This window comes from Perognathus longimembris, unplaced genomic scaffold (assembly GCF_023159225.1).
Source record: "Perognathus longimembris pacificus isolate PPM17 unplaced genomic scaffold, ASM2315922v1 HiC_scaffold_151, whole genome shotgun sequence".
Taxonomy (NCBI): domain Eukaryota; kingdom Metazoa; phylum Chordata; class Mammalia; order Rodentia; family Heteromyidae; genus Perognathus; species Perognathus longimembris.
Window position 1 is genome coordinate 40,637 of NW_025956518.1, and position 14,259 is coordinate 54,895.

Consider the following 14,259-nt stretch of genomic DNA (forward strand, 5'->3'; position numbering starts at 1 on the left):
GCCCCCAGTACTGAAATTTAACTAATTAGCTAATTAATTAATATTATGGACAACCTAGATAACATGTTCACAAATCTTGGCCATATATTTCCCTGTTCATCATCTTTTATAATTATAAAACATTCAAAGACTTCCCATGCCTTTCAACATCTTGTATATTATGATCATTCCTGATTCTTAATATAGAATGGTAGTTAAGGAAAGTTTATAAATGGTTCACTAGTTATAGGTTATTTGTGGAAAGACTTAGTAATCTGTGAAAAACAATGCAAAGTGTAGCCCCTGAGCTCCTAGAAACAATAGGGTTTGTAAATTTTACTGTCTTAGAGTTTGCTCTTAGCTTCTATAACTCCCTTTGGTGACGTCATGCTAGAGAGCAGTACACTAAAAAGCTTTACCCCAACCCATCAGACTAGTTCCTTGTAGTTTGACATTTAAAAATATATGTAGTCCTTGTTCCTCTCTCTATCTAGGTAGTGACCACAGTAACAGGTTGTAAAAAATGGTCATAGTAATAGATTATAGAAATAATCAGTAGTAGTTATAGAAATGCTATGGCGACTGTCAGGTTGGTCCATTTATGATTGAGTACTGGATTGTTTTAGCCCATTCATGCTTGCTTAGCTGATATTAGGGAAACATAGTAACAATTGTTAAAGTTGATATTAGGTCAGCCTGAGCACAAAACTCTGCTTTTGTAAATGGCTTGCTTAACCCATTTGTGACTTGCTCTGACCCCCGAATCTGTGCTACATGACCACCTTGCTTCTTGTGTATAGCTTCTACCTTTAAAAACCCAGCCCTGTGGTGGCTCATTGCTGTTCTTTACCATCTCAATAGTGGAAACCAGATGCTGTGCACAGCTAAATTAAGACTCCTAGCCCAATAAGAATGAGTGCTGGTGATTTAATTGTCATGAGTTCGAGTAACCAGGAATATAGCACTAGAGCACCAGCCCTGAACAACATAACTATGTTACAAATTATTGGGTATTATGGTTAAAACATGCCTGATCCCTGCAAAGGTGGATGTATAAAGGCTTGATTACCAACTAATAACTTGGAGGAAGTAACTGGATCATTAGTCCAAATGATAGTCCTATTAGACCTAATATTGCTAAAACCATGAGCAAAAACCAAATCTTTCCTTCTTTTAATTGTTTCCCTCTAGTATTTATCATATCAACAAAAACTAACAAATAGCCAGGTGCTGGTGGTTCTCACCTGTAATCCTCAAGAGCTATTCAAGAGGCTGTGATCTGAGGATTATGTTTCAAAGCCCACTAAGGCAGGGAAAGTCCATGAGACTCTTATCTCATTTGTTAGAGCACTAGCTCTGAGCAAAAAACTCAGGAACAAAGCCCAGGCCTTGAATTCAAGCCCCATGACCAACAAAAACCAAAAACTAACACATACACTGGCCAAAATACAGGTATATACAGAGGGAATGAGGAATTCAGCTTATGTAGAAGCCCAGAAAGGTAAAAATGTTAGTATGGAAAACATACTGAATGAACATTAATATATAGTGTTTATTAAACATGATGATTTACTAGAAAAATCTAAAGAAACACTTACCAATGAAATGCATTGTAGTAGAAGTATACCAAACCAAGACCATATAAAAAGGCAGCGTTCTGGAAGGGAAAGAAACTCTTAACTAAAGTTCTTATATCTACAACATACATTAAGTTTAAAGTACAAGACATTATATATATTCTAATTTAAATAAAGAATGAATCAAAAGCTAACAGAGAAGACTAGCAACCTAGAGAAATGTTCTGGCTTCTTTTTCAATAGATTGAAGCAAAAAATTAAAATTAAAATTAAAAAAACAAGCAAACATATCTGCCAAAAGAACTCTCTAAAGACAATGCAAAAGAAATATTCAGGGAAAAATAATGTTTTTCATTCTGTTTGTAATCTTCCTGTAGTTCTTTTTAAACTGTAAATTATAATGAAATTTGTACTTAATGTTACAAAAAAAAGTTAGTGAGGGTCTAGGAATGTGGTCTAAAGGTAGAGTGCTTGACTAGAATGCATGAAGTCCTCAGCACCACATAAACAGGAAAAAAGCCAAGAGGTAGAGTGCTAGTCTCAAGGAAAGTAAGCCAGAGCCAGTGCTCAATCCCTGAGTCCCAAACCCCAGAACTGGCAAAAACAAAAACGAAACAACAACATCAACAAAAAACTACATTCTATGCCATGTATCTATGATGCAGACTCTTACTTAGGAGGCTGAGATGTGAGGACTGCAAATCAAACCCACAGACTTTCCTGCTTGGGCTGGCTTCTGATCTCATGCTTCCTGAGAAGCAGGATGACTGGTGTGAACCAGTCTTGGTGCTTGAAGTTCTCTCACAAAACTTTTATTATTTTAAATTAGTCCTGGGGCTAGAAATCAGGGCCTATGCACCGTCTCTGAGCTTTGTCCGCTCAACCACTTTGAGCCACAGCACCACCACTTTCCGGTTTTCTAGTGATTAATTGGAGATAAGAATCTCACAGACTTTCCTGACAGGCCAAGAACCCTCTGATCTCAGCCTCCTGAGTCGGTAGGTTACATGAGGGAGCCACTGGACCTAGCTTGAATAAATCTTAATAAAAGCTCAAGAGATACACTGTCAAAGTACTGAAGATAAAACTCACATAATACACCTATATAGCATGTGAAATATCAGTTGTGCATACAGTAAAGCAAAATAAACCCATTTAAGGATTAAGCAACATATCTTGCTTAAATTCTACTTCTCTGTAATAAAGTACTTTAAGTGTAATAGTTGAGTAAAGTATCTTTCCAAATTATGTTTGCTTTTAAAAAACTTATCAACAAGAATACTTTTTGTGCCAGTACTAGAGCTTGAACTCAGGCCTGGCACTCTAATCTGGCTTTATCCCTCAAGGCTGACACTCTATTACTTGTCACTTCTGGTCTTGTTGCTGGTTAATTGGAAATAAGTGTCTTACACAGGCTTTCTGTTTGGGGTGGCTTCAAACTACAATCATCAGATTTCAGTCTCCCAAGTAGTTAGCCTTGAGCAGAACAGATTAGAGACAGTTTCCAGGCCTTGAGTTCAAGTCCCAATTAAAAAATTTTAATTCAACTTATAGCTAACATATAATGAGGAGTGAAATGGTGTTTTTGTTTCTTCTGTAGTCATAATTTGAAAAAGGACCTACCTTTTATACCTGCCTTTCTTTTATATAATTTATCCAATTGTTAATTCAGTTTCTCCCCTAAAATTTCCACCAAGAACTGATCATGTGGTAAAGGGTAAAGGTAAAGACATCACAAGTTTTCTATGAAAGCTTTTACTTTTCCCTTCTCCGTATTCTGTTTTTATATTATGAGTAACATAAATAAAAGCCGGGGAAAAGCTAAAGAAGAATGGTTATTTAGGCAAGGCTCAGTGGCTTGTGCCTATAATCTTCGCTACTTGGGATCTAGAAAAATTACAATTTGATGTCAATCCAGGAAGTGGAGTTGTGCTGTGGCTCTGGGGTAGAGTGCTAGCCTTGAGCTAAAAAGCAAGTTCAAGCCCTAGTACCCACACAACAAATGGAGACAGGGAGCTGACTGGGAAGGGAGGGGGAGAGAAGGAGAGAGAGATAAAAAAATGAACAAAGGAAATTTAAATAAAGTTTACATTAAAAAGTTCATATACAAGGGGAAGACTGGACATATGTGAAATCTATTCTTTGTTATGCTACGCAATTTGCTGCTATAGCATCTAATGGCATTATCACAGCCAACACTAGAGAAATCAAGCCCAGGCTGTTTGGCATAACAGGCCTGATTATCTCAACATTATCAGACTGCTAAACCCATTCTGAAGTATTTTCTACAGACTGTAATTAGGGATGTCCCCCAAAGGTTATGTGTTAAAGTTTGGGACTCTACCTTAGAAATGATGACAGAGTTAAGAACTTTAAAAATTGGTGTTGGGCCTGGGAATAATGGCCTAATAGCAAGCGTGCTTGCTTCATAAAAGATGGTTTCTGTTTGTGGAGAAATGGGAAGGAGAAAATCATGGTAAGTGTAGTAAGCCAAGCTCAAGAAACAAATGGCACGTTTTCTCTCATGTGAAAGCTAAATCTAAAATGTAACTGAGCATGATAAAATATATAGGGCACAATGCATTTATACACAAAGTGACTAAACAAGGGTACACTTAGAGGAAGAATAAAAGGTGTTAAGTCCTCTGAAAGTTGTATTATCAAAATAAGTACCAAGAAAAGGAAATTTGTTTTTCTTTTGGGGGTAAGGGGGGAACACAAAAATGGAGGGAAGAAAGGTAAGCAAATACAGTCATTTGCAGTGTACATAATATAAAAAGTGGCCTACATCACCTGTGGGTAGGTACAGGATAGGGAAAATGGGGAAGAGTAAAGGAATGAGCATTAAATTTATAAACTGATTATAGAATTATAATCCTTTTTTATGGCTATGTAACTATTAATTATTATATATAATTTTATTTTATTACTATGTATTAATTTTTAATTACATACTTTTTATTTATTTTATTATTTAACATTTATTATTATTGTTGATGGTGATGATAATTTGAGCCAAGTACAAGTGGCTCATGCCCATAATCCTAATTTACTCAGGAGGATAAGATCTGAGGATTCTAGTTCAAATTCAGCCAAGCCAGTCTGTGACACTCTTGTCTCTAATTAACCACTAAAAGCCAGAAGCAAAGCTATGACTCAAGTGGTAGAGCACTGGGTTTGAGCAAAAAACTAATGGATAGGGCCTAAGGTCCTGATTAGGTTCAAGCCTTAGTATCAACCCCAAAACAAACAAACAACAACAACAAACAAAAACCTGGATTAACAAGATTTCAAATTATATAATCATTACATGCCATCTAGACATTTCAAATATATATAAGAAAGAATGTATATAAATTACTTATATATAATATAAAATTGTATATTAATAAATTGAGGACTTGGGCTGGGAATATGGCCTAGCGGCAAACAGTGCTTGCCTCTTCTACATGAAGCCCTAGGTTGGATTCCTCAGCAGCACATATATAGAAAAGGCCAGAAGTGGCACTGTGGCTTAAGTGGCAGAGTGCTAGGCTTGAGCAAAAAGAAGCCAGGGACAGTGCTCAGGCCTTGAGTTTAAGCCCCAGGACTGGCCCCCCACCAAAAAAAAAAATTGATAACTTAGCATCTTCAATTTTGCTGTGAGTTAGGGTTCTGGCAAATATCTTTAGCACATTGCTGATTTATACGTGTAAGGCAAAAAAAATTTAACAAAGTAGGACTGGGAATATGGATTGGTGGTAGAATGCTTGTCTAGCATGCATGAAGCCGTAGGTTTCAATTCCTCAGTACCACATGTACAAGAAAAAAGCCAGAAGTGGCACCTGTGACTCAAGTAGTAAAGTACTAGCCTTGAGCAAAAGACATTCAGAGGCAGTGTCCAGGCCTAGAGTTCAAGCCCCAGGACTGGTAAAAAGAAATTTAGAAAATCAATCAACAATTTAAAAACAGGATGTTCCTTTGCTCAGAGCCTGATTGTTTCATTATTCCCAGTAATAATCTTTTGAATGTGAGCTTTTGCTTTTCTTTAAACTTTCTAATTTCTTTTCTCTAAAAAAAAAAAATATTATAACAAGACTATAACTACATTTGGAATTTCTGTCAATGTCTTAAACTTGTATTCATGTTGAAATAAAAAAAAACATAGCTGGGCTACTTGTTGCTCATAGCTCTGTAATCTTAGCTAATAAGGAGGCTGAGATTTAATCACAGTTCAATGCCATACAAGGCAGGACTCTTGAATTAATCATCAGAACACCAGAAGTGACACTATGCTGGCCTTGAGCAAAAATACCAGGTTCAGTGCCCAGGCCAACAAATAAAGAAGAGTACTTCAAGCTCAAAAAAATAAAGTAAAATAGTAGAGTAACAAGGATGTAACCACCCTTTCTCTAAATGAAAGTAAATAACTGTTCAAGTAGCAACACTCATCTTCTCAAGACTAAGCTGTCTCCTCAAGTGACAAGGACTTCTCTGGATGGATATCTCTAGAATTTAGCATTCAGTACAAGAGTAAGATAGTAATCAGAACTGAGACTGCCTTCACTTCCTCCCTCAATTCTGCCTCTAATTAAGCCTAAAACCTATGTAAGTAACCTAGAAGGCAGGTTGGGATGCTTCACTTTTTTTGTCTCCTAAAATGTTACAGTGACTTAATGATTTTCTTGCCTTTCCAGTATTAGTTGGGTCCTAGAGGCTAGACCCAGTTATTGAAACCTCCAGGTAAAGCCCTCTAGAATCAGGCCATTCTGTCTGTAATTTAGCAATAACCGTAATAATACTAATTAAGGCTAAGACACCCCATGTGCTTCAGCAGAATATATACTGAAACCTAAACGATACAGGAATCACATAGCCCATGTACAAAGGATGACACATAAACTGTGAAGCATTCCAGATTTAAAAAAAAAAAAAAAGAATGGGGAACTGGGACTATGGCCTAGTGGCAAGAGTGCTTGCCTCATATACCTGGCCAGAAGTGGCGCTGTAGCTCATGTTTCAGACTGCTAGCCTTGAGCCAAAAGAAGCCAAGGACAGTGCTCAGGCTCTGAGTCCAAGGCTCAGGACTGGCACACACACACAAAAAAAAGACTAGGGCTAGAAATGTGGCTTAGCAGTAGAGTGCGTGTCTAGCAAGCATGAAGCCCTGGTTCAATTCCTCAGCACAGCATAAACAGAAAAAGCTGGAAGTGGTGCTGTGGCTCAAGAGGTAGAGTGCTAGCCTTGAGCAAAAAGAAGCCAGGGACAGTGCTCAGGACCGGAGTCCAAGCCCCAGGACTCGCAAAAACAAATACAAACAAACAAACAAAAAAGACTAAGACATGTTGCCCAAATGCTCACACAAACAAATACCCTTTTCTCAAAAGATAAATAAAGAAGTACTGATTCCTTCTCTGCGAACAATATTCCATTGTTAGAACTATTATTTTCCTTTAATCTTGTTTATCTGTCTTTGGGAAGGCAAGTGGGAGACAGAAATGAAAGAACCAGGGTGAATAAATGCAGCAGTAGTACTAGACATTATGTGGCAAACTCAGTGTACAATTCATGGGTGAGGATAGGAGGTAAAGACTGTAGAGTGAGGGGAAGGGGTAGCATTATGCAAAACAAATGTATTCTTTACCTCACATAACTGTAATCCCTCTGGTACATCACCTTCATAGTAACAATTTTTTTAAGTTTAATAAAAAATAAAAGTTAAAAAAAGATGAAAATATATTGATTATAATCTACCTCCACAGAAGACAACAAAACTGGTATTCAAATTTGTACTAACCTTCCAGTAATCGGATTGTAAACTGTAGTATCTCTGATATGCAGATAATGCTAGAAAATGAAAAACAATAATTAAATTACATCCCATTTTATAACAAGAAAGAAATATTTTAAAAAGAACTGTCAATGTTTTGTATATGTGTACAAATACTGGGGCTTGAACTCAGGGTCTTGAGCTCTCACTGGACTTTCTTGCTCACATCTGGCACTCTAATATTTTATTATGCTTCCAGTTTGGCACACTGCTAGTTGAATGGACTTAGGACTTTTCTGGTTTTTTTTTTTTTTGCCAATCCTGGGGCTTGAACTCAGGGCCTGAGCACTGCCCCTGGCTTCTTTTTGCTCAAGGCTAGTGCTCTAACACTTGAGCATAATGCCACTTCTGGCTTTTTCTGTTTAGGTGGTACTGAGATATTAAACCCAGGGCTTCCTGTATACAAGATGAGCACTTTACCCTAGGCATATTCCCAGCCCCTAGACATAGGACTTTCATACTTGGACTAACTTCAAATCATTATCCTCCATATCTTAACCTCCTGAGCTATTATGATTACAGAAATAAGCTACCAACACCTGGCAAAAGTGCCAGAATTTTTAATAAAACTGTTCAGCTCTCAACTAAAAAGCAAAATGACACACACACACACACACACACACACACACACACACACACACGGTACCAGTGGCTCATGCCTATAATACTGTTCAGGATGCTGAGATACAAGGATCAAAGCAAGCCCATGTAGAAATATCCATTAAAATATCAAACTCTATCTCCAATTACACAGAAAAAATGCTGACTGGAGCTCTGGCTCAAGTGGTAGAGCTCAAATCCCAAGCAAGATCATGAGGGCCTGAATCAGTAACTGCAACCAAAAAATAATTCACAAATAAATAATTGTAAACAATGCAAATAGCTGGGCGCCAGTGACTCATGCCTATAATACTAGCTACTCAGGAGGCTAAGATTTCAGAATTAAGGCCAGGAAAGCACCTGGGATTCTTACTTCCACTTAAACACTCATACACAAAAAATGCAACAAGTGGATCTGTGGGGCTCAAGTAGTCAGCACTAGTACTGAGTACAAAAGCTCAGGGAAGCAACTAGGTCCTGAGTTAAAAGTCTCAGGACTTTACACATACAAAAAAGAAAAGAAAAGAAAACATTAGACACTATTTTGAAAATGAACTATACAACTTGTGGATGGGGAGAGGAGGGCAAAACAGGGAGACAGGAAGGAAGGAAGGGGTGCCTTGTCAAAACCAAATGTACTCTTTACCTAACTTACATAATGGCAAGCCCTCTGAATATATTTGTAACAATTTCAAAATTAAAACAAAGAAAAAAGCATGAGAGAATCCCAACCTAAGATGTGGTAGTAACATAGATCACAGAGGGAGCCTTGTCCTTGTAACTGGCAAACAGAACAACTTCTGCTGGTGTCACTGCTGCTCTAGCAACTACAGCTACTCCTAACTGATATTACTTTAAAATGACACTAGAAATAGTCTTCCAACCACACCTGCCCTTTAAATCATATATATATATATATATACACGCACACACACACACACACACATATATATACATTTATGTGTATATATACTTTTTTTTTTTTTTTTGCTAGTCCTGGGCCTGAATTCAGGGCCTGGACACTGTTCCTGAGCTTCTTTGCCTCAAGGCTAGCACTCTACCATTTGAGGCACAACACCACTTCTGGCTTTTTCTGTTTACATGGTGCTGAGAAATCAAACCCAATGCTTCACACATGCTAGGCAAGCACTTTATGGCTAAGTCACATCTCAAGCCAATTTTTTTTTAGTTGTTTCAATTCGAAAAGGGTTTTCAATTCAACTTACTAGTTAATTCATATAATGCATCGTGATCAGTGTCATACCTTCAATCATTATCCCTATTTCTGCCACCTCATCGACCCCCAAGTTATCTAGGTTCATTTTCACATACCCACCCACACACATACACACACAAATGATATTATGAGTATATTTGCCTATCTTTTCTTTCTCCATTTGTCTGCTCTCCCACTCTTTGAACTCCATGTGACAGCTCTGTACCTGCAGTTGATAGGAATTCTTATACAGTTCCTACAGAAAACTTGATTCCTATATCTGTATCAGCACTCTCTGTACCTTCAGAGACTCTAAGTTTCCTATATCTATATCGGCACTTTCTGTACCTTCAGAGACCTCTAAATTCTGCAGGTCTCTTTGCCTTATTTATTAGTCTTTATTACCCTGAGAGAATAAATCCATTCAAGAGCATTAGGCTCCGTAATGAAGTCCTCATATGAACATGTACAAAAAAAAAAAAAAGAAAGGAAAAAACTACGTTATTGTGAAATATGTATGATCTACAAGTTAATATTAGTATTTAAGAGTGGAGTGAAAGAACTAGTGTTGCTACTAAGGATATCAAGGACTACAGTAGAACTTGTTGAGTTAATGCCAATAAAACTGACACTGTTTTTGAATTTATGGCTATTCAATAAATTCTGACACTGTGGAGATATACTGGATCTCTACATTTCTGACACAGACTACTGTTCCAAACAGTTGACTATTGTTAAACCAACTTTAGATCTTTCAAAATAAAACAAAATTTCTAGGAATACCACATGTTTTCATAAAAACTCTCATTTTTTCAGATTGAGAATGTGGCTTGGGGTAGAGTGCTTGCCTAGTACACACGGGAAGTGGCACTGTGGCCCAAGAGGTAGAGTGCTAACCAAGTCAGTGACAGTGTTCAGGACTTGAGTCCAAGCTCCAGGACTGGCAAAAAAAAAAAAGTGTTATAATTTCCCTGGTGCTGGTGGCTCATCGTGGTATTCCTAGCTACTCAGAAGGCTGAGATCTGAGGGGCACAATTCAAAGCCAGCCCAGGTCAGAAAGGCCCGTGAGTCTCCAATTACTTGAAGAGCTCAGGGACAACACCAGGCCCTGAATTCAAGCCCCATAATTGACCCAAAAAAGAAAAGAACTCTCTCTCTTTTTTTTTTAATAATCACTCACTTGCCAGAAAGAAGACAACTCAATCATTCAAAGGGAAAAATATTTATTTAAGATATTTCCTTGAGTCAAGTATTATATACTATCTTAAGCTTCAATATTCAATTTAATATAAAATAATAGTTTCCTGCTCCTTACATAAATCCAAATTCACAAAAGGTTTGCAAAGTAACACTGTAATTCAAAGTGGTAGAGGACTAGCCTTCAATGAAAAAGGTCAGGAACAGTATCCAGGCAGAGTTCACCACCACTAACGACAACAAAAACCAAAAATAATTAAAGGCAGGTAACTCCAACTGATTCGGTATCTCTCTAAATGACAGATATATATTCATTTAAATTCAATTAGGTAAATGTTGCTTACAATCTTAAAGTTTTAAAAAGTAAACCCAAGGAAGCCAAATACCAATGACATGGCAGTCTCAACTCAGTAAAATAGGCTGAGAAGTTTTTTTCTCTTGCACAAGAATGTTTGCTATTTTTAGGTATCTTTAGAACAAGTAACTGTAAACATATCTAAAATTCTTTCATAAGTGTAACTACAATGTGTTGAGAGAAAAGTATCTGATGAGATCGACATGCTTTATTTAAACTACCATACAATAACAAATTTGAGAATTTTAGAAGAATCAACTTTAATGTTAAAACTCTTTCAATAGTATATTTGAAGTCTGAGAAATACATGACAAAAGTTCTCAAATGCAAAAAAATTAAGCTAGGCCTCAGCAGCTCTAGCCCATAATCCTAGCTATTCAGGTGGATATCTGAGGATCACTGATCAAAGCCAGCCTAAGCAAGGAAGTCCCTAAGAGTTTTACTCCAATTAGCCATGAATAAGCTGGAAAGTGGAGTTGTGGCTCCAGTGGTAGGTACAGCACCAAGTATAAATGAAAAACACTAAAGGACAGTACCCAAACTAGGTTCAAGCCCCAGCCCAGGACAAAAATTAGGATATTCTGTCTGACATAATTCCCAACACAAACTCTTTGTCTCTGGCACAATTCCCAACACACACACACACACACACACACACACACACACACACACACACATTGGTAGAAAAGGACCACCTCCTTGTTTTGGACATTGGCTATTTGTCCTAAGAGAGTCCCAAAAGTTCTAATCTCCACCCAGTTGCATCTTGCAGAAACTATTCCAAGCAAGACTCAGAAACCCCGTATTTGTGAAATAATTTGAAAAGAAGTACATTAAAAAAAATACAATCACCAGCCATGTACCAATGATCTGAGGATCATAATTCAAAGCTCCAGGCAGGAAAATGTTTGAGATGCTAATCTCCAACTAACTCACAGAAAACTAGAAGTGAAGCTGTGGCTCAAAATGGTACAGCACTAGTTTTAAGCAAAAGGGTTCAGGGATAATGCCTAAGCCCTAAGGTTCAAGACCCACAACTAACAAAAACAATAAAAATTAATACACACACACACAAACACACACACATACATACACACATCACCTTTGGCCCACAATTCAAGAAAGTGAGAAGGCTGGGCACCAGTGGTCTAACATCTATAATCCTAGCTATTCAGAGGTTGAGATCTGAGAATTGAAGTTCAAACCCAAACCAGGCTGACAAATCACTCTCATCTCCAGTAAGCTAGCAGAAAGATAGATTAAAGAAGACATTTCATGTGCTACAGCATCAGGATGAGTACAAAAGCTGAGAGCTTGAGCTACCTAAAAATATATTTTTTAAAGAGAGACTGGTAGGTTTCACCACAGTGGTACTTACTGGGATGTCAGGAGAGTAAAATACAAGAAGCTCTCAGATATGAGATCCAATTTTTAAAAAATTAAACAGTAATTTGTTCATAAAAGCTTAGCCTCTGGAACTTCTCCAAAATCAATTTTGGTGGAAAGTATGCTAAAACAAGACTCAAGAGCTCTCCTAAAAGTGACTGTACTTATTTGAAAAAGAGCTTGGATATATACAAGCCTAAGATGAGGAAGGCTTACTAGTTGTTTTGAGGAGAAATATGAACTCCTTACTTGGGACCACAAATTAAAAGCAAAGAAAACGCTGAGCATCCCAGACTCATTTTTTCATCTTTTTTTTTTTTTTTTTGGCCAGTCCTGGGCCTTGGACTCAGGGCCTGAGCACTGTCCCCTGGCTTCTTCCCGCTCAAGGCTAGCACTCTGCCACTTGAGCCACAGCGCCACTTCTGGCTGTTTTCTGTATATGTGTGTGCTGGGGAATCGAACCTAGGGCCTCGTGTATCCGAGGCAGGCACTCTTGCCACTAGGCTATATCCCCAGCCCTCATTTTTTCATCTTTGCTTTAAGTCAGTCTTCTGAAATTAATTTGTAGCCATTCTGCAATTCAGGAAATACCAGACTACTTTGTCAGGTACCTAAAACATTACAAGGACTAAGATAATGAACACAGGAACACATATAGGACCAATTCTTTGTTTATTTGTCTCCCTCTGCCCCTAACTCTCTATTTAAACTGTAACAAGGTAAATTATCATAGAGGCACATTTTGAAGAATCAAATCTTGGAGTCATTACTAGATCGCTAGCAGTCTGTAAGAAGCCAATTGTTAAAAAGGCCTGCAGCTCACAAACGTGCTTAATACTGTTAGAAAACAGGCCAGAGAGGAAAGATAGAACAAAATACCAACAAACCAATTCAGTTTCAGGGGAGAGCTGAATTAGGACATCATGGTGACTAGAGACCAGCCAGGAGACAGGACACTAGACAGGAATATGGAGGCATGGCGCCCTGGCATCTAAGCTGCCCCAAGTGTAAATAGGCTCAGGTTAGGGAGCAGAGTCACAGGAAACTTCCAGACTCAGGCATTGGACTGACAGGTTTAGTATCCTATAGGCCAAGTGCCCACCCCTGTCTCTAGGAATTCAGGCACACCCATCACCTGGGGGTGAGACTTCCTTTCCTCAACCATGGAGACAAGATGCCAAGCCCTACAATTCATCATGGGGCCAAGATGGCACTGGCTAGACGTGACCTCCTTACAGCAAAACTAAGGGAAATGTCTGTTATAATTGAAGTACTAAGGTATTGTCTTCCTGCGGGGGCCTTTGCCAGATAATGCATCTCATTTCTCTTCCCTTCTCCATGTCTCCCTGCAAGAAAGAACTTAAAAGATGCTTTTGCTATTATTTGCTGTTATTTAACTGAAATTCCCCATCTTTGTATTTATGCCCTTTGATTTGAGCTACTCTCTGCTGTAATTACTTTACAATCATACTGGGCTTCCCAAAAAATGAAAATCCACTGGTAAGTATCTTGTATGGAATGCAAATTTTCCCTCAGATAAAGAGTCTTATAAGCATTTTAAAAGAAACAGCCAAAAATTCAAAAGACCATCTGGTTCCTGTGCTGAAGACAATTCTCTGGAACTCCTTTAAGGACAAAGACTGAATAATAAACATGGCTACATCTGTGAGTATGAACTATATACATACACACTTCTCACAGCTCCTAATTATCCCTATCTATCTGAAGCAGTGTCTGTACCCTGGAAGCTGGCTGAAAATGTATCAAAGTATCATCCTTCCAAGGCTACCATTTAATAAATCTTCCTCTGTGCTTTACCATGTCTCTTTGCTTGGCATATGGAGGTAAGTGGCAGAACCTAACTTAGGACTCCTGGACTTTATTTATGGCCTGGGGTCTAAAAACCCAGTTTCCATAATTCATATGGCGTAATTCCTTAGAAAAATGAAATAACAAATACCTATTCTCTCAAAAACTTGTTTCAGCTGTATTTGGTGTGTACAGGGGCCAGCCCCAACATTTAAATCCCAGAAGTTTGGGTACGTCTAAAATTCTACTTTCAGGGCTACCATTGAAAATATAGAAATTTTACAGTAAATAATAATTAAGGAAATACATGATAGCAAGTATCTCAACTTCA

At 37.9% G+C, this 14,259-nt stretch overlaps 1 protein-coding gene across 2 annotated transcripts in view; it reads right to left on the reverse strand.

The window, feature by feature from the left end:
• The window catches only part of LOC125344549 (histone demethylase UTY-like), a 62,309-nt gene that overhangs the window by 27,838 nt on the left and 20,212 nt on the right, over window positions 1-14,259 (reverse strand). For both annotated transcript variants that reach the window (XM_048337040.1, XM_048337042.1), the window contains exons 4-5: window positions 7,333-7,382; window positions 1,578-1,636 (exon numbers count right to left, since the gene is read on the reverse strand). In XM_048337040.1, coding sequence (XP_048192997.1) covers window positions 1,578-1,636; window positions 7,333-7,382 — 109 coding nt within the window. The remainder of the gene's footprint in view (window positions 1-1,577; window positions 1,637-7,332; window positions 7,383-14,259) is intronic.